Here is a 21871-nt window from a genome sequence, read left to right on the forward strand (position 1 = left end):
GCTTACACTGTTTGCCGTGCGATTGAAAGTAACCATGCGGATTAAGAGATGCAAACTACCACATTTTGATGCAGAAATGCAATACTAGCCGCGCAGCCGATTCGTTGCAAAAATTGTGCCGCTCTATGCCCGCTGCCCATTGCTTTCGCATATCTAATAGCGATAAACTTTTCGAAATTTATGCTGCTGCATTTCTTCAGTATATGTTTTGCCTCGACCAACCACAACTCGACAAGATATCGCGAAACGCGAATCCAAAGTGAATGGTATGCCTTTTGCCTAACAGTGAAAGCCACTGCTGATGCCAGCACCACCGCATCTCAATGACGTCGCAGCGTGACGCTTGTCTGTAGATCAAAAAGCACAAATACCTTTTTACAAACTGAGCATAGCTAGAGAATAAAATGTTTTCCTTGTTTTTCTAAGGGAGCAAAAATCACTACAAGCACAAGAAAGAAAATTACATATACAATTCTCTTTGCAATGCATGGTTAGCATGGTTACGCAACTTAATTCTGCAGTGAAGCTCCTCCCACATTCAGGACCGCCGCACACAATTTCTCCACGACACAAAAGTAGTCCGACATTTTTTCTTACCTAAGCAAGAAACTAATCACAGGAAAAAAATTAGAAGCTCTATAATCTTGATACCTGGCTTGTTTAGAATAGTGAGACATTAAGCTGATTTTGTTTAGTTTTGCGATTGGCCACCATTGTAATACAGGTCGCCGAGCACCATGGCTCAGTGTTAACAACCGCTGTTTACGTTGTATCCTACTACAATATCCTATAGTTGTATCCCACTATAATATACAATATCAGACAATGTACTGTGAAAGCGCTCGATGAGACCGTTGGTTCGAGAATGATAGCTAGAAGATGCCTTGTGGACAGTGTTGATGTTGCAGAGGACCTCTTCAAGCACATGGGACAAAAATGTCTTCCCACAGTCGCTAATCAGAATACTAGTAGCCCCATGACGCAATACTATTGCGCACGAGAAAAAGTCGGTGACTTCAGAAGCGGCACCGAAGTGAAGCGGGGCTGTTCCAGCATACCGTGTCAGCTGGTGCAATGGTGGTGACAACCCAATGGTTGCCAGCTGGCGTAGGGAGAAGGGGACCAAACAAGTCGATAGCGACAGTGTCAAAAGGCACGGATGGGCAAGAGGCTGTAGAAGGCCGGCAGGAACAGATGTTGACCGCTTGCAACGCTGGACACGCAGGAGGATATGTATTTGGCGACACTAGTAGAGAGCCCAGGCCAGAAGTAGCGGCTCATGGTATGGTCATACGTCCTCAGATGAACTAAATGACCAGCAAAAGTGTCGTCGTGGTAAGCCTCACTAACTTTAATAAGGGAGTGAGGCAAACAGGAACTTGCCGGTGACGTGTAGGGTGGTAGGTGTAGCGGTAGACTGTGCCATGCTGAAATCTGAACTGGCGAAGCTGCTGGCGCGAGCCACTGTTGGGTGCCGCTGACTGACCCCGGAGACGAGCGATGATTGTGCGGCAGTATGAATCAACCAGCTGATGGGAGGAGAAAACGGCGTGGACATCGAGTGGTGCAACAATGGGTACAAGATCCAGAGGGAGCTCGGATGCCTAATGTGAAGGGCACGTTGTTCAAGGGGCCGCAGCGAGAGTCCGGCAATCGGGCAACAAAGGCGGCAGCGACGAGGTATTTTCTCCCGGATTTGTAGGTGGTAGTGAAGATGTAGCACCCAGCGGCCCGAACAGCTGGTCAAGTTCTTCAATGTCGACAGCCAACAGAACGCGTGATGATCGGTGACAATGGTGAAGTGACGGCAGTACATTTAGGGACGAAATTTCTGGATAGCCCAAACAGCGGCGAGACATTCTTGTTCTGTAATAGTGTAGTTACGCTCAGCTGCAGTAAGAGAATGGCTGGCGTATGCAACAACCTGCTCTTGGGACGCATCGTTGCGTTGTAAGAGAACAGCGCCAAGGACTTGTTCACTTTAGTCGGTATGAATAGTTGGCACTCCCTGAGCAAAATGGCGAAGCACAAGCGTTGAAGTGAGCGCCTGCTTGAGAACTTAAAAGGCCTCTTAATTGGCACTGAGTGGACCACAAATAAAGCGCCTCAGAAGTCAATAGGTTGTGGAGTGGGGACGTAGTAGTCACACTTGTATGAATGCTCACCCGTGTGGGTACGAAGGTGGTGCACCAGGGTGCTCTTGAGGGCAAAGCTGCTCCTCCAGTGGTCACACTTGTATGGACGCTCACCCCCATGGGTACGAAAATGTTGCTCCAGGTGGACCTTTTGGGCAAATTTACTCCCACAATATTCACACTTGTATGGACACTCACCCGTGTGTGTACGAAGGTGGTGCACCAGGGTGCTCTTGAGAGCAAAGCTGCTCTGACAGTGGTCACACTTCCATGGACGCTCACCCCTATGGGTACCAAAACGATGCTCCAGGTGGACCTTTTGAGCAAATTTGATCCTGCAGTAATCACACTTGTATGGTCGCTCACCCCTATGGGTATGAAAATGTTGCTCCAAGTGGACCTTTTGAGGAGCAAATTTACTCCCACAATAGTCACACTTGTATGGATGCGCACCCGTGTGTGTACAAAGGTGGTGCACCAGGGTGCTCTTGAGAGCAAAGCTGCTCTCACAGTGGTCACACTTATATGGACGCTCACACGTATGGGTATGAGGGTGGAGCACCAGGGTTCTCTTGAGCAAATCAGCTCTCACAGTGCTCACACTTCTATGGACGCTCACCCCTATGGGCACCAAAACGTTGCTCCAGATGGACCTTTTGAGCAAATTTGCTCGCCCAATAGTCACACTTGTATGGATGCACACCCGTGTCGGTACGAAGGTGGTGCACCAGGGTGCTCTTGAGCAAAGCTACCGACAGCTTCAGCTTTCGGTGGGCACATCCTTACTCTTTGTATGGATGAAAAAAATTTTATTGAACTGATTACAAATCCTGGAAACCATTACAGCACACAATTACAACTGATAAAACACTCCCAAGCGGCAATTAAACTATTTGTGGCCTAATCAACTTCATGGAAAAAGCAGATGTACTATTACAGCACAAATCTGAGATCAGATGGAATAGTCTAGACGGGCAGTTAATTTGAAAACAAAGAGAGATGCCAACCAGTAGACTGCATTTCACTGTGAACGAGGACCCCGTGCTGGGAGCAGAAACTTCAAGCAAGACCTTTTTCTGGTTGGCAGCTGTTTTCAAAAGCATTAATGCTCACAACACAGCTAAATCTAAGAACGGAGTAGTTATTTCTTCAAGCTCACTGGTTTTTAAAAAATGCAACTACACAAACTGTTTATAAATTCACATAATTTTTTATGTCAATGGCACCCTGAGAAATGCAGTCAACAAGTTCACTTGGGTGTCCATAAGCAGAGTATATTATACAGAGGCTTGCTAAAAAAATGCTGAAATACCCCAAAATCGCCACTTTAAAAAGGAATGAGAACAACTACTGTTGAAACAGTGAGGTGATTGCTTGCCTCCTAACCTATGAAGTACATTTGTCAAGACTGACAATGCAATTTGTATTAAAATATGCCACATGCAACGATAGAAGATTATTCGACAACACATAATGCACAGGATTATAGTGCAGTAAATCCTTCATTTTTAAAAACTTAAACCAAGAGAAAACTAAAAACCTGCAAACAAAAGCAAGCAATGTTTATCATCAGGTGGCTAAGCTTTGCTTCTCAGCTCTTGAGTCCCAATAATACAGCCACAACACAAGCATAGAAAGAATAATGCAACAGCATGCTTCTCTGCTGGCTTTACATTCGCAAAACGCAGAACTGCTCTGATGTAAGTAAGATTTCCTTGCTAAGGTAAAATGCTGCAACCACAATTCACACACGATTCAATGTGCTTAAACTAATAAAATGACATGATCACATCTGCACATGCCATGATTACAGTCTCATTCATGACATTGCCAGCTTGGTATGTTCAGGTTTCTTATGGAGGAGTGAAAGCAACCGAAGGATTGCTCTGTGCAGTTCTTTGAAGGCATGTAAATTTGCATTTTTTTTCTCAAGAAGGCAAATTAAAAAGTGAGGCAAATTAGCAAGCAATGGTTTTAACATCTAATTTTGAGAAAAGCTAGCAAAAATTTGATGAACTGTGGTTTTTACAGTGTTTGTTGTTCTCATGGTGTTTTAAACTGTTATTCTTTAAATATCATTCTGCAGAACTGACACTGATAAGGTCTTTCACTCTTATGGGCTTGCACATGCATAGCAGGGGTTGTACTGTGTGTAAAGGCCATGGGGCAGAGCTGGCACTGGAATGATTTCTCACCCGTGTGGGTGCGAAAATGTTTCACCAATGTCCTTTTGAGCAAAGCTGCCATCACAGTGGTCACACTTCTATGGACGCTCACCAGTGTGGGTACGAAGGTGTTGATCCAGGTAGGACTTTCGAGAAAAGCTGCCGTCACAGTGGTCACACTTGTATGGTCGCTCACCCGTGTGAATGAGGTGTTGGTTCAGATGGCCCCTTTGACAAAAGCCGCTGCCACAGTGGTCACACTTGTATGGATGCTCACCCGTGTGGGTGCGAAGGTGCTGAACCAGGGTGCTCTTGAGAGCAAAGCTGCTGTCACAGTGGTCGCACTTGTATGGTCGCTCACCCGTGTGGATACGAAGGTGTTGATCGAGGTGGGCCTTTTGAGCAAAGCTGCTGTCACAGTAGTCACACTTGTATGGTCGCTCACCAGTGCGGATGCGAAGGTGTCGGTTCAGCTGGCCCTTCTCAGAAAACCTGCTGTCACAGTGGTCGCACTTGTATGGATGCTCACCCTTGTGGGTGCGAAAGTGGTGCATCAGGGTGACCTTTTGAGCAAAGCTGCTCCCACAATGGTTACACTTGTAGGGATGGTCATCCGCTTGGGTGAGAAGGTGCTGCTCTAGGTGGTTTTTATTCGTGAAGCTCCGATTGCAGTGGGGGGACTGGTGCAGCTGCTGACTCATGTTCTCCCCGCACAGCACTCCGAGCTTGAGATCAGCTGTGACCAGGCCTGCACCAAGAAAGGCAGGGTGTTTTCAGAGAAATACGAGACCATGCGTGTTATAACAAATTTGGGGGTGGCAATATTACGCAACATTCAAGTTAACAAGTTTATTTCAAGGTCAATGGGTTGAGCATCAAAACAAAGAGATAAGTTTTTAAACAAAATTTCCTAGTATATACAAATTTTCATGGAGCTGGAGGGAGAATGTTTTAACTTTCAAACAATTACTCAGAGCAGTGAGCATACTCTATAGCCAGCTTAACAGTTGGAGCAACTTAGACAAAGTGCTCGTATAATGTAAGGCTTCATGATCTTCCAAGCCTTGCCAAGAGTTTTTCATGAATAACGTACCGTCTGTAAGCTTTCATTAGTGACACAGTACACCGGCAATGAGTGTATTCAATCTGTCTATTAAAGCAAAGTAAAAAAACTACGCAGGCAAAACTCCTCTAATAAATCTAGCGCAATGAGGCCTGGTGGTCTAACGAAATAAATGCAGAATGGAAATGTTCACACTGAAAACCGCAAGGACAAAACCAATTCTGTCACCAGAGTCACCAATATAATACATAGCACTAAAGATAAGCATGAATCATTAATAGCAAATCACAATGAACCAGACTAGATAGATATTTCCCAACAACAAATAGGATCAGAACTAGAATTTCCTGTAGACATCAGATAAAACAGAAGTGACTAAAATCGCTCCACATCATCTGACAGCACACCAAAAGGTATTCCTAATGATGTGCAGAAGCATAGAGAAAACAATAAGCTATGAAATAATGAGACACGGAAGCTCAAGAGGGTGACAGATCCACAATAGAAACTGAAAAGCAAAACTGGCGAGACTACAGCACAAAAAGCAACAGAGTATGATGCACAAAAGGCACAGCCACACAAACACATGCACTTTTTCTACTGGTTTTTTTTTTTTTGCAGTGTAAGCTCTAGCTTGTGTCTGCAACTTCTGCTGCAGTCTACTGGATCACAAGGTTTCCTCAGAAATCATGCATAATTCCACTTATAGAATGTTTCACGATATCCATTGTTCACGTTGCAATGACGGTTGGTTGGTTTATAAGGTTTAACATTCCACACCAACTCAGGCTATCAGGGATGCCATAGTGGAATGCTCCAGGTAATTTCGACCACCTAGGCTTCTTCAACATGTACTGACATCACACATTACATGGCCCCCTAGCATTTTGCCTCCATCAAAATGCGACCATAGCGGCTGGGATTGAACCTGTGTCTTTGGAGTCAGCAGCCGAGCACCATATAACCACTGAGACACCATGGCTGGTTGCTGCAACGATGAGGTAGTGTTCCTGGCATTAACAAGGCAGGGTCTGAAACGTCCCATTTTGTGCAACGACACCACAGTCTGACATCACTGGCTATGCTATTTTACATTATGAACATAAAGCAGTTCAGCCTGCAAATGATGGAAGCAGTGGTTTTAGAAGATGGTCCTTCGGGTAGCTTGTGTACTCATTGGTTGCCAATATTCGTTTCGATGCCTGCAAAATAAAACGAAGCAAAAAAAGTTGATTCGAATAAGAATTACAAGGCTGCAAACCACAGTATTTTGTTAAAGAAGTATAAACACAATTTTGAGGCAGGTTTTTTTCTCTACAATGATGTAGAAGAGACTACAATGCATGAATCACTTCGTGATATTTGTTTATGGCCAGTAAATAATTTATAGTCAAGTTGTTCGGCCATGCTTCTTCAGTTTCAACAGCTGAACGATGACTGTGATGTCAACATGTGCATATAGGTCACGTGAGGCATGACAGAACAGTAATATAATCACTGTTTATGCATTTGTTGTCATTCCATCACTTGAGGCAGCCTGGGTTTAGCGTTAAAGTAGAATGAAACGAGGAAGCAGCAGTTTTATCGCAGTTCTTTCATCCCTCAAATGACTCATAAGCAAGAAAAAAGCAAGAACAATACCAATCTTCGAATAAAGTAATGGCTCAACCTCTGTCAACTATTATCCAATTTCTCCAACAAGCATCCCCTCAAAGCTGCTTGAACGTATAAAATGAAGTTTATGGCACACTTTGAGGCAATTAATTTATATCCTGAAGAGCAGTCTTAGACAGCTACTCAACAGCATGGGCTACAAAGCACAGAAGACATGACCAAATGAAGGCAACCGTATAATCGCTTATTACGGAGTTTTCCAGCGTTAAAGCAAAACAAAAATTGTTAATGGGCCACACAAAGGGGTGTTTGAGCATGGCTTTAAAATGTTTGCACTATGTAGAGTGCAGGCCACCGAGCGTTCTTGCCGCGTACCAGACGTCAAAAGTAAGGGGGAAATTTACGATAATTTTTTTTTTAATTCCCGCTTTCACACCTTGCGGCGACGCACGGTGCTGGGCTTTTGTGCAAAAACCTGGCAGACGATGTCACGTCTTGCAAATGACGTCAGCAGCCGGGGGTAATCAATGGTTCACAGCGCCAAATTCTTTCAGAAGTCATGTGCTACCGCGGCCACTCCGCACGCTCCACAGGCGGCGGAGGTAGGGGAGAGGTCGAGTGAGTGGGGCCGGCGGAGGAGCGCCACCATTTTGCCGTGCGAGGAGAGGGTAGGGCGCGAAGACACTGAAGTTCAAGTTTTGTCTGATATAATTCAGCTTCCACAAAACGCATTAAAATAATTCTTGCGGGGGGATAACTATGAACAGTCATCTTTTAACACCCCAGACATATCGCACCTTTATTGAGACCCCCTTTCTGGGTCCCTTTAATGGAGATGAAACACTTCTTCGAAAGGCCTGTGCAATTTATGTGCACTGTAGCAGGGCACAACTTATAAAAATGTTATCTATAGGGTGCCGTATTACTACACTGACCAATCCCACCATTAATATTAGCTATCTTAAGTTCTGGTGTGTTGAACAATTAAGGGGCATCAAGACAACCTCATAATAAAGTCATGTGATCAGCTTTCTTAAGGAAACACATTAACAGACTTCTTCACATATAAATTCTGTCCAGCAGTCATGAATGTGACCAGTTTCACTGCAGGCTTAGTGTTATCCAAGCTTACCAGTCATAATTCATCTTTTCCAAGAGTCCCGTCCACTGTTACACAGGGTGCTGTACTGTTTTTTTTAGTGTGTCATTAGCCTTGTGAAGTAACAAGAACCGCTTTGACAGATTGCTTTTTCTTAACAGTGAAATTCTGTGCAGTGGTTATGAATGTGGACAGCGGTTCACTTCAGACTTCGTCATAATTCACCTCTTTCGAACATCCAGGCTGTTACACTGGGTGCCGTGCTATCTTCTTTAGGGTGTGATTAGCATTCGTAATAAGAAACACTGACTCACTACTTTCTTGTCACTGAGAAATTCTGTGCAGCAGTCATGAATGTAGGCAGTTTTTTGCCAACTTATTCATATTTATTTATTTATTCATACATACTGCAGCCCCAAAAGGGCTATTGCAGGAGTGGGGATATAAGATACATAGTAAGCAGTTGCGATTATATGTTGACTCATGCATATGTACATACATACAAGAACATCCAAGATGAAATATAAAACGAAAAAAGCATAGGTGTTAATGGCATTCAATGGCAGCCAAAAAATATGGAAGTGCAAGAGAATTAATTTTGCACGGCGGGCAGTTCCAGCTTTCGATGGTATGTGGGAAGAACCTGTATCACTGCATGCGTGAAGTGGAGAAATATTTAAACTATGATGGCACCTAGTTTATAATGCAGTAGAAAAATTAATAATGGGTTCTCACTGCCATGAGGTGTAGAAAGTTAATGAACATGTGTATATGCCTGAGGCACTTGGAGTACCTGCGCCTTGAAAGTGGGGTTCGAGATAGTGCGCCGAGATTAGACAGGAGTGAAAATTTTCTGTCGTAGCTACGGTAGATAAAACGAATTGCATTCTTATTGACAGATTCAATTTTCTTGCAGTACAATTGTTGATATAGGTTCCAAACTACAGAGTTGTATACGATAGGCAGTCAGATTACTTTTGTATGCTAGAAGTTTTGTATCATGTGGTGCTGTGTGTAATGTACGCTGTAGGTACCAGACTCTATGAAGTGCTTTACTGCAAGCTAGATTGATATGCTTGGACCAAGAGATATTAGATGTGAAAAGCAGTCTAAGGTATATATGCAGCCATATCAATCCTAATTAACCTCCTTCCAGTGTCCTGTCCGTTGTTACACAGGGTGCCGTGCTACCCTTTTTACTGCTCCTACAGCAGATCAACGACTTGCCACTCGCTTATAGGCACCCAGAGGCTGCCAGGTACGTCCACCGTGCACGCTGTGTTCAGCACCACCAGCGGCCAGTTTTGCATCCCAAGGGGAACGGTGCTGTTGGGATTCCGATAGCGTGGCCGAGCCGGAGAAGGGACAAGGAAGAACGAAGACTGCATTATGAGAAAGGCAAGAAAACTCTACACGACTATTTACATAATATACAAGTAAGAGCAAATGAGAATGCCTACGATGCACAATCAAGTGAGCAGATGTACAGTGCAGAAGCAGCAACATACTGCAAATCTCTAGGAGCTCTCACAAACTACATTAGCTACAATGTCCAAGGGAGGCTTCGTTTGTGCTTCCATGTCAGCAGACACTAGCAACTAACAAATACTGCAGGTAACCTTACTTGCAAAGCCACATAACAAAGCTGGCAAATTTAAAGCTCAAAGTAACCTCGCAGTGCCGATGCAAGAAACTATGCCACACTGGCCCATTAGTTACTTCCCTGTACTTCCGCTCGTCAGCGGACACTCTCACAAAGCGCAGCTAAACCTATGTACAAGTGCATGCTGCAAAGCAAGGCTCCAGCACAGGAGTTATTGAAAGAGGTAGTCTGTTCGTGAGCCGCACCATACGCGGTCCTAGACAGGCTTCAGCATCCACGACAAGGCAAATACCGAAGGTCTCAAGTGCGCGTTGACACCTGCGAGCTCCAGACGCCATGCGACAATTATTTGTTCCGCACCCCAGTTGCACGTCCCCAACACCTGGGCAGCGTGAAAGAAATGGTTGTAGGTATTCATTTCGATTCCAGAATTTGGACCGGCGAGCAGTGCATGCTACTCTGTGGCTCGCTGTGACTTTCACTTGCCATGCAAGAACTGCAGAGTCGCCACGACAGGGCAGGTGGCTTTCGCTTTTTCTGGATCCATCTAGTCAGTCTCTGCATTAGTGCGGTGCCTATCGCATCTGGAGAGCCGTGATGACAGTCTCAGACGATTACACTGTTGATCGGCCTTCGGCCTTTCAATGTTTTGGGCCCGTACTTTGTCCCTTCTCAGGAAACTACCACATGGCTTGGCTCTCCTTGTGCACAGCCGCCTTCTGGACACTTCCCTGGCTGTTCTGTCCTACGCGCCTCCCTTTCTCACAGTGCCCTCCCCCTTCACATCTGCTCTTTGACGCAGCACCGAGCCACATTTCCCACTTGAATTCTAACGATTGGCTAACACATTCGATGAGTCACTACACGTCGTACCCCAAAATTCTCTTGACTGCACTTTACTTTCTGCTCAACCCAATAATTTGCTCTCCTGAGGCTTGCTATCCAACCCTATGATCCAACTCCCTGTCCCGCAACCTGATCTGAACCATGCTCTTTCACTAACGTTGTGTTCTGGACCAAGGTTTCAGCAGTGCATTCATGTGACTCGCTGACACTCTTTTACAGCAAAACGTTGTCTCCAATACTTGGCTACTATTGTTCGCCAGCCGTATTGAAGGAGGGTCTCCTTTGTATCATTTACTGCACTGGCCTGCGAACTCACTACTCTCTTCTTTAAAGAACTTGTCAAAGCAGACTCTGCTTCAGGGCTAGAGACAGGTGCTTGGCCTTTGTTCGCGTTATCAATGTTCGCTAACGAAGCAGGTTGCTCGGCTTTGTTTTTGATGGGGTAGCTGGAACTCTTTTTCTCCGCTTCTAAATTGACAAGTGCTGCCTCTGCAGCTGCTGAACTGGCATTCCTTTCTTGTCTTAAACGTGCCCTGTCGTTACTCTCCTGAGCAACGGCTGTCCCCAGCTGACCAAGCGGGGTTCCTAGGCTGGTCGCATGACACTCAGATGGGAGCGCTGCCTGCTTCCATCACTTCGTACTTTAGAGTGTGCCTCTTCACGAATGGCAAAATGCCCGTAAAGAGCTCTTATCGCCATCTCATAGGTGTTGAACTCCTCATCAGTCAGGTGCACGAGTACACCGCCGACATCACTTGGGAGGATGGTCTGCAACATCTTAAACCAGCAACCCTGGTCTAGCTCCTCCTCAGTGCAAATTTCCTCGAAATTTGCGAGGAAAGTTGTAAAACTTTCTCCTCTTCGAAACTTCTCAAACGAGCTCTCGCTTTTTCCCATTTCAGCAACTGAACTTTAGGTATGAGCTCCTGCAGCTGTTGTTCGTGCAGTTTTTCTAGCTCAGCCCGTCTCTCACGACACTTGGCTTGCCAATCTCTTCCTCGCGAAGTTTTTGCCTTTCCTGCTCCTTCCCCTCGCAGTGCCTTCACTCCAGAATCGTTTACAAAGTGTCGTCTGCCTCCACGACTGTCACCTCCTCCACACAAATAATGCTCAAAATCGCTTCTCTTGTTTTAGTGCGGTATATTGAAATGCACAGTCCTTCCAAAATTTCAAGGAGGTCCTCTACCTTGAACATTCATCACATTTGACACCCTGTGCCACTAATGCCTGCTGAACACAACCCTCAGCTTGAAGCGAACAAAACACAAAATTGCCGAAATATCATTTCCCAGGCTGTAATCAGAAATAATCAGGATACATTCTGTTCAAATGTAGTCTGTCAGCCGCTATCTTTTGCTGCCAGCAAGGATTGCACGCATAATCTCGACAAAAGTGCATATCAGCTGGTTGAACGCTCATCTAGAGCAAGCAGGTGTACTGTACAAATTTAGCTGCATATCGTATCTGTATGTAATACAGCTTTACCTGTATCTGTATGTAATACAGGCCAGCACTCGAATGAAAGGCGCTACAATCCTATCTTGCATGTTGGCAGCACGTTTGCTTGCATGATGATCCGCCTGGAAAATTCTCTTTATTTCTTTAATTAGCTAAACATGGGGAGATGCATGCGTACGTTATTTCCCAGATGTTTTAAGCATTTGTGGCAGAAGGCCCGAGCATCAAGCTGTACAACAGTTGACGACGGCACAATCAGTGCACCTCGGCTGCCGTAATGTGAAAACAGTGTGGCCACATATACGCCCGCATAGATGCCTCGAGCAATGTGCTCATGAAGGCTTTTAATAAAGGACATGTTTCAATCAATCAAGCATTTCTCGAAACATATCTGCCTTTCCACTGTACAGAACGCAGCGAATACCATACGCTTCCACATCAATGCTACAATTCGCTGAACACGTTCAGCACATGCATATATGCTTGCGTACTGGGAGCGGGAATCTGCAGCCCCCCTCGTGAAAGGCCTCGAACACCATTGCAATATTGGCTGGGTGCACAAAATTAACAGCAGAAATATTTTGTGTGTATCTTGTGTGTAATATGAAGCGAAAACTTGTGCTTCCGAGGTGGTGAGACGATTGAACTTGGATCACACACATGTACGCAAAACAAATAAACAAACAGCGAGAACTCCCACAAAAGATGGCCGCTGCTGGTGGCACAGATGATATGAACCATGGTCTAGTCAAAACAAGCACCTGCATCACACAAAACATTGCACGAAGGACCGTGATCCTTCTAGTCTATATAAGAATGGCCACAACCACTTCCTGCTACCATGCCACCTCTCCGTCGTCTGCTGGTTGCCCGAGCACTTGCAGCACAAAATCGTCCTGGCAAGTCTGGCTGCCCGGCGGCAGCCTGAAATCGCTCATACAGCTTGTAAGTGCACTGCCACAATAATAAAAAAAGAAAAACGAACACGTTCTGGGCAGCCACCGGAAGTGCCAAGGACAGTCCGACAAAATCCAGCACATGGCTCCGCATTCTTGCAACCCACAGTCAGCCAGTGGGCAGCCAGAAACGGATAATCGAAGAGGCCCAATGTGGTAACGCCCACGGCAGGAGGCGGTGCTGATACTCTCTCACAGCTCGGTCGATGGAAAGGGGAATCCTCGAACACTGTCGCGTCGACGTCACCAATCCGGTCCAGTCGGTGCCTCCGTGGGGAAGGAATGGCACGTAGATTCCCAGCAGGTGAATGAACCTCTTTGTACTGCCCCGCCTGCTGTCCGAAACATAGGACTTCTGTCGAGGTTGCAGCCGTGTTTCAATTAAAATCCCCAGCACAACCTTTCAACAGCATCACTATGTTCGGTGATCCGAGTGCGGACAAGCCACTTGACGCTGCCTCTGTCGCCGCCGCCGCCGTGGTTACCCCAGTCGAGGGAGTTCGCACTTTAATCCACTTAAGCTGGAATACATCCGGATCATAACAGCACCCCAGAGGAATACATGCGAAAAAAAATTTTTCTAACCAGTTTTATGATTTCACAGTGCACTGAAGATGTCCCTTCGTAAAGAAAAGCTGAGTATAGCTTAGAACAGATTGTGAAAGTGTGAAACGTCATTTCAAAGGCGATGTATAGTTAAAGCACCGCGATACAGGGGGTGCGTGTAACCTTTGGCTGGGAGCACCGGGTGTGAGTGCGACATGCGTAACAAAACTTCTGAACAATTTTTTTCAGTTTCACAGTCTACTTGTGGTGGCAGCCATCCGTTTACAGTTGGCGAGTGCTTTGAAGACGACTGACAAAGTGTGCAATGTCATTCTGAAGGCAAATATAGCAAGTGCTATATTTTCTCACTCATGCAGTCGTTCAAACTGGACAGCCTAGACAGCTCTACATGAAAAGTTCTCAAATGGCATGATAAGCGAACGGAAATAAACCGGGTACTATAGCAGACGACGGCGCAGATGACATCACCGACCGCCTCCGCCACCGCTAGAGTGTTTGCAAAGGCAGCAGGGTTTCAGCCGGTCGATGGACTCACAGGCTTCTTGCGATGTGGAAACTCGAATAAAGGCATTAAGCTTTTTGAATCCAGCGACGTTCATGATGTGAGAGAACTTATGACTGAAAATGGGAGCAAATTGGCATCGCCGCCTGCCACAGGCCGACTAGAAAGAAGCCGCCGCAACAAAAGTATTTTTAAACCACTCCTTCTCTGCAAATAAAGAAATAATATGCACTCCTCAGCACTATACCTATAGGTATCTAATTGACCTTCTATGCCACGCAAAGCAAGTTTATGTCTACAAGTTTCCACTTTCACCGTGTACACGCAGTTGACTGAGAAAGCTGTCAGCTGTCAATATCTTCGACTCTTTAGGGTTAGTCCATTCTTGTACTTTGCAAGGATGAAAAAAAATGTTTACTGATTTATACACAAATCTCATAAATTACAACCAACAGTTACAACTGACAAAAAATTCTCAACTACATTACAGTTACACTGGTTAACCAACAACATGAAAAAGCAGCTAAAGTATTGGAGCTCTAAGCACAGTGCTGAATTTTTAAATGCACAGGAGAAAATGTTTTGTTCAAATTTTGTTCTTGAAACCTTTACCATCACACTGTTTTAAATTACAATAATTTTGATGTCAATGGTTACCCGACAAATCTAATCGCCAAAGCAAGTTCACTGAGTTTCGATAAGCCCAACATGTGTGCGGGCTTACAGCAATAATAATAATAATAATTGGTTTTGGGGGAAGGAAATGGGGCAGTTTTTGTTTTCATATATCATCAGACACCTGATCCGCCCTGTAAGGGAAGGGATAAAGCATGGAGTGAAAGAAAAAAGGAAGAAAGAGGTGCCGTAGTGGAGGGCTCTGAAATAATTTCGACCACCTGGGGATCTTAATTAAACGTGCACTGACATCGCACAGCACACGGGGGCCTTAGCGCTTTGCCTCCATCAAAATGCAGCTGCCGCGGTCGGGTTCTACGTTTTGATGGAGGCAAAACGCTGAGCCGCCCGTGTGCTGTGCAGTGTGAGAGCACGTTAACCCAGGTGAAAATCTTCAACTGGAAACTTAACTGGTTTCAACTGGGAGTAACTGGTTCCAGTTGGAAACCAATTGGTACCAGTTCGCCACCAACTGGGAAGTAAGCGGTTCCACTTGTGGGTCAACTGGGCAGCAAATATTCCCAATTGAAGGCCAACTGGGCAGAACTGGTCGTGGGTGAAAACCAAATGGGAAGTATTTCTTACTGCGTGGAGGGTCATCGAGAAGGAAATAACTGCTGCTGCGGCTCAGCACACTGTGGAGTCATTAGGCACCGAATTAAGTGTATGTACTATGAAATTAGCTTGCTCATCGGCCAACATCAATCCGATTACACTGTGTGCGCTGCAGGCAAAAATGCCTGTAGATGCTCTTCTGGCGAATAACACAATTTCCAACTCAGCATTGCGTGTTTGCATGGGTTGCGCTCCAGCGCGAACATATCGTGTGCCCGCGTTATTATTACAGCTATTTTCTTTTCATTAAGCCCGCCCTCTAGCCCATTGTGACATAGACATTTCGGGCAGGGTAACATTGTATTTATTTCTAATTATACAACCACCGAAATGCACCTTTCTGTGACTGCAACTACTGTGACACGCCTTCAACGCCGTGACTATTGCCGTGGGCGGACAGGAGGTGCAGATAGCGCAGTGTCATTCTCTATGCTGCCATCACGTGGGAGTTCGTAACATATTTTATCAATAATAGCACGAACTGTGCACTGTGGTTACAGCTGTGATAAATATAATATAATATAATTTTTGGCCAGTAAAAACGTTCTTTGATGCGGTTAAGGGTCCTGGCAAACCCCAAGTGCCCAGCCGTGACGTCATCGTGCATTGCCTGCAGAACAGAGGAGTACAGAGTAGCCGGAACGACGAGGAGAAAGCGCGCACCTCCAGGCGAGTAATTCGTTCTGTAGAGTAAACCGTCGCGAACGCAGAAAGGGCTTGCGGATGTCGGGTCACGGGCTTCGGCAAAAAGCGGCGTCAAGTGCTGATCCTTGCGTTGTTCCATCTGGAAAGTGCCAAGATCTGGAAACTCTTGGGAAACGGCAGCGAGATATTCATCGAAGTTTTCATCATCGGAAGTAGTAACCGGGAGCGGCAGCCGCGAGAGGCAATCTGCGTCGGCGTGTTGGCGGCCACTTTTGTAAGACACTTTGAAGTTAAACTCTTGGAGGCGTAATGCCCAGCGGGCCAACCGTCCGCAGGGGTCGCGTAGATTGAACAGCCAGCACAGAGAGTGATGGTCGGTGACGACTGTAAAAGCACGTCCATAAAGGTACGAACGAAACCGTTGTACGCCGAAAACAACGGCGAGACACTCTTGCTCTGTTACAGTGTAATTGCGTTCCGACTTGCTGAGGGTGCGACTTGCATAAGCGACAACGTGTTGATTGCCCTCATGGCGTTGGATAAGCACAGCACACACGCCGATGCCGCTGGCGTCAGTGTGGAGTTCATTCGGTGCTGTCGGGCAGAAATGACGCAATATTGGCCGCGAGGTGAGGAGAAACTTGAGCTGCCGAAACGCGGAGTCGCATTCGGGAGTCCAGTGGAAAGGGGTGTCTTTCTGCAGGAGACTTGTAAGCGGGTAGGCTAAATCAGAAAACTTGGGAACGAAACGCCGAAAATATGAGCAAAGTCCTAGGAAACTCCTGAGCTCTTTCACTGATTTGGGTTCTTTGACACTGCTTACAGCTTCAACCTTCTGCAGGTCGGGTCTGAGGCCATCCTTGTCAACGAGATGACCAAGCACAGTAATTTGGCGTTCACCGAAGCGACACTTCTTCGAGTTCAGCACGAGGCCCGCTCTCTCTATGCAGTCTAGGACAATGGCTAAGCGGCTGTTATGTTCGGCGAAGGTCCTACCAAAAATAACAACATCGTCCAGATAACACATGCAAACTTGCCACTTCAGGCCACGTAAAAGCGTATCCATAAATCGTTCAAAAGTGGCAGGAGCGTTGCAAAGGCCGAAAGGCATAACATTAAATTCATACAACCCGTTAGGTGTCACGAATGCTGTCTTCTCTTTGTCTTGCGGGTGCATCGGGATCTGCCAGTACCCGGACCGTAGATCCACCGAGGAAAAGTAGGAGGCTGAGTGGAGGCAGTCAATGGCATCATCAACGCGCGGGAGCGGATAAACATCCTTCTTTGTGACAGTGTTAAGCCGGCGGTAGTCGACACAAAATCGCCAAGTGCCATCTTTCTTTTTGACAAGGATCACTGGAGCAGCCCACGGGCTTGAAGATTCCTGAATGATGCCGCGGTGCAACATGTCACGGACTTGTTCATCGATTATCTGACGTTCGGAAGGCGAGACGCGGTATGGCGTCTGGCGAATCGGCTGTGCAGATCCAGTATTGATCATGTGATGGGTACGGGAAGCTGGAATCGGCGGTGGTTGGTCGCGACCAAAATCAAACACGTCCGCATGCTTCATAAGAACGGCCACTAGTACCTGGCGGTCGCTAGTGGGTAGGGATTTGTTGACCATGGCTAGGAATTGAGAGTCGCTCAGATCGCGGCGTCTAGTTGGACGAGACACGTTGTCAGTGATCGCGGCAACTGGTACAGAAAAACGTTCTTCAAAGCCAGCAAGTTTTAAACCACATGGCAATACTGCAGGTTCGTTGGAATGATTGACAGTCCAAAGAGTGGCATGGCCCTTGGTCACATGGACGACGCTGCGGGGTACTAGCACACTTTTCTTTGCACAGTTAAGGGAACAAGGTTCCACCACAGCATCGAAGGCATCAGAAATCGTGCTCGAGGACACAACGGGAACGAATATGGCAGACATTGCTGGAACGACGGTATCTTCAGAGACAGAAAACACTTGGGCAACCACTGGCGAGTCTTCTATGAGAGCTGACCGAAGGCCAGGACTTAACGATATGCCACCACTGCGGAAGTCGAGAGTAGCGCCGCACTGGTGCAAAAAGTCAATACCGAGGATGATGTCATGCGTAGAACGAGGGAGCACCGTGAATTCAGTTCGGAACATGTGGCCAGCGATCACTACATTCACAAAACAAATACCAATCGGAACCAATGATTCTCCCCCTACACCCCGGAATATAACAGCACGATCCCAAGCGAACATTATTTTACAACCCAGACGGTTCTTGAAAGTTGAACTCATCACTGACACCGTGGCACCAGTGTCCACTAAGGCCATGATGCAAATACCGTCCACTAAAACTTCAAGGCGGTTCCTTAACATAACAATGGGCAGAGGAATTGGCACTATCGATGATCCGGCGACCGCACCTCCATCGGCCGCACACGCTAGTTTCCCGGGGACGGTGGGGAACGACGTTGGGGGGAAGGCGAGCGGCGAGAGCGGTGCGGAGGTGGAGTCAGACTTCGGTCAGAGGCAGGGGAGTCGTTCCGTGGTGGCGCGTAACTGGATGGGCGCTGAGACGATGTGAAGACACGGTCATGAACAGGCGTATTGAAACCCAGGCGAGGGTTCGACCATTGGCGCTGGGAGCGGGAAAACTGGCCCCGGCGACGGCAGAATCTAGAGATGTGACCGATCATACCACAGCGGTAACAAAGTGGTGGGTCGGGGGGGCACTCAGGATAACACTCCTCGTAGCCAGTGTCGAAACGACCATCGTACTCCGGCTGCCGCAGGTGGCGTTGCGGATGAGCTGGCGCCCTGGGGCCGGGACGGGTGATCCGGGGAGCGTCGCTGTAATCAATGCGAGTAGCACTGGTAGGGGCCTCCAGGGCAGACAAACTCCAAGGGGAGGAGCGGTAGGCGGGAGCCGCCTGCAGAGAACAGCTCCCATACGGGACCTCACTGCGGCGCGCAAGATCTTGATGCCGGGAGAGTTCGTCACGCACGATTTGACGAATGACGTCAGGGAGAGTCGCCGCATTCACAGGCTCGTGGAAATCCACGCTGGCGACGGTGGTGACGTTAGGCAGGCGACCGAACTTGGGAGTAATTCGACGCAGTTTTAGAGCGTCAAAGGTGCGGCAGTGCTTGATGATATCCGTGGGCGAGTCTAAATTTTCTTTACTAATAAGAAAGCTGTAGACGTCCTCTGCGATGCCCTTGAGGAGATGACCAACGCGATCTTCGTCGGACATACTGGGATTAACGACTTTGCACAGCTTCAAGACCTCTTCTATGTAAGTCGTGCAGGTCTCTCCAGGCACTTGCGCTCTCTGAAGCAAAGACTGCTCAGCGCATTTTCGTTTGGCAACAGTATCCCCGAAGCAGCTGCGGAGCTCTTCCATGAAGCGATCCCAGCTTGTTATTGATGCCTCATGGTTTTCGAACCAAGTTAGCGCGGTGCCATCGAGAAAGAAGACGACATTGGCCAGCTGAAGAGTGACATCCCAGCCGTTGTATTTGCTCACCCGCTTGTAATTGGTGAGCCAATCATCCACGTCTTCGCCAGCCTTCCCGGAAAACGTCCGCGGCTCACGGTAGTGCTGCCAAGCGGGCGTTGCGGCGCCGGTCGGCCGTGCGTCGGCTTCCTTGGGCATTTGCACGGGCAACGGTGGCAATCCGGCGATTCTTCGGCTGCAGCGGTTGCGAGAGGGGTCCGTGGTGATCTACCCAGCACCTCCACCACACTGTTACAGGTTCTATTTACAAATAATATTTACAAGGCAGGTCGAGAGGAGCCTGGTGCGCCGGCGGCAGGATACTTGACTTTCTCTTCTCTTCTTCTTCTTCTTCTTCTTCTTCTTCTTCTTCTTCTTCTTCTTCTCCTCAAGTAATATGGTTCCAGCCGCCGCACGTCTTCTTTATTCTTCAGAGCCCATGCGCAGCACGTGACAATATGTTACAATTTAAAAATCATTAACTTATTTTTTGTGCAACAGCAATCAGAGTACTAAGCATGTTGAGAGGACGATACAAAACAAGCGTCAGATCCGCACGCTCCGCATGAGCTAGGGTAGCCATGGCAGCAATGGTTGCGAGGACAGCATGTGCGATTTCTCATCGCGTTCTATGGGAACGTTGTGTTCGAAGACCCCCGACATGGAATTAACTTTTTACCAACTATTCTTGGAGAGGTTTTTCAACAGTTCTTTTCTTGCCGGGGCAGAAGGAAGACAGTTTACTTGTTTTACTACTCGGCGAAGTGGACCCAGCTGTACGAATTAGGACACAGTCATTTTTACCGGCTGGAATCGTGCCCCTCCAGGAGCGTACTCAGTTCGCTCATTGAAGTGAACTTTATGCTATATTTTGCATTCGTAATGTAAAAATTCTAGCACATTTAGAGGCATGTAATATATTGATACTCACTCGCTTGGCTGTGTTACCAAACTCGATCGCTGTGCAATGAAACAAAGGCTGGTGATGTATGCAACCGAGATCTACAACCGAAAAGTGGGCACGCATTCGTATGGTGTGCCAAAGTCCGTGTGGAAGCAAACTCCACTCAGCTCAGCTGTTTTTTAGTGCCGCAAGAGCGTCCCTTGACAGCTCATAGACTTGTGTCAGTAAATTACTGGGCTTATTTGTAGTGGTTGCTGTGTGCTATTCTCTTGCCATGGGCACGTATAAAAATGAACTATGTTATGTTCTGTTTTGCAGCAATTCCCTGACCTATTGCCTCAGTGAATGTTGGTCATTACAGGTAAGCCTACTTTAAAGAGTACATTATCAAGTGTGACATGATATTTCGCTATTTTGTTGCAGCAGCCTTGTCCCACTGGGAGACGTTGCACCATGCAGATTGACATCTCCCCAGCAATTCAGGACCTGACTGCAATCCTGAACGAAAAGATTCTCGACTCAATAAAAGCTGAGAGGCGTCTTGCATGTGCAACACATTAAAGGCATTATGGAGCAAATAAATCTAAAGTTCATGTTGGCCGACGTAGAAAACTCGTCTGGCAACTGATGTAGGGGCACAGGGGGGAAGAAAACAACATGGCGTTCCAGTATAACGTGTTCGTATCTTGCTCTCCGGAGTCGGACTTATTACTGCTTGTGGCGGCTCCGGCACGCCAACAAGTGGACAACAAGTGGCGACGAGGATGGGATGAAGACGGAATGAACGTACGACACCCACCAAGGCAAGCCGCCGACTCTACCTGAGACTCAAGAACCGGCGCGACAAGTAGGTGGCATGGCGCAAGCACTTGGTGCTCAGCCATTGTTCGCGGCACCTCCGCAGTTCGATTCGAATGCGGAAACATGGACAAACTACTCCGAGCGGCTAGAGTCTTACTTCGATGCTAACGAAATCACCGACGACGCTCGCAAGCGCGCGATTCTCATAACATGTCTCAACCCGGAGGTATATGGTCGTCTCCGAAGCCTACTGGCGCCGAAAAAGCCGCGGGACGAACCTTATGAAGCCACCATTGCACTTCTCAAGCAGCACCTGAACCCGGCACCGTCGGAAATTTACGAAACGTACCGGTTTCAAACCCGCGTACAGAAAACCGGTGAGAAGGTAGGCGAATACCTGGCAGAACTTCGGAAGATCGCAGACAACTGTGGCTTCGGGAGCGCGTTGGAACGAAACCTGCGTGACAGATTTGTCATCGGGTTGCGAGAAAAGATGGTCCAACGAGTACTTCTGGCTAAGCCAAAGTCTCTTACTCTCCAAGAAGCAGTAGATATTGCCACGTCGGCGGAATTGGCGATACAAAATGTTGAGCGCCTACCCCACGCGAGCACCGCGGAATCGGCGAACGAAGTCAACGCCACAGCGTTTAAGAAGAAAACGAATCCGCAATACCGACACACCAAGGCAAAGACGCCGCGCCCGTGCATTCGTTGTGGCGACTGCTCACACGATGCTCCCAACTGTC

General features: G+C 47.2%; 1 protein-coding gene across 1 annotated transcript; it reads right to left on the reverse strand.

Annotated features, from left to right (window-relative positions):
* Positions 1 to 2971: 2971 nt before the first annotated feature.
* Positions 2972 to 5149, reverse strand: LOC144110481 (uncharacterized). Its single transcript, XM_077643400.1, has one exon. It carries the CDS (start codon positions 4999 to 5001, stop codon positions 4399 to 4401), a length of 603 nt encoding a protein of 200 aa, XP_077499526.1. The 5' UTR covers positions 5002 to 5149; the 3' UTR covers positions 2972 to 4398.
* Positions 5150 to 21871: the final 16722 nt, after the last annotated feature.

The sequence above is a fragment of the Amblyomma americanum genome, chromosome 11 (assembly GCF_052857255.1).
Source record: "Amblyomma americanum isolate KBUSLIRL-KWMA chromosome 11, ASM5285725v1, whole genome shotgun sequence".
NCBI classification, from domain to species: Eukaryota; Metazoa; Arthropoda; class Arachnida; order Ixodida; family Ixodidae; genus Amblyomma; species Amblyomma americanum.

Bases quoted from the DNA above. Each gene is read 5' to 3' on its own strand.
- LOC144110481 (XM_077643400.1), bottom strand. From the start codon at position 5,001: ATGAGTCAGCAGCTGCACCAGTCCCCCCACTGCAATCGGAGCTTCACG.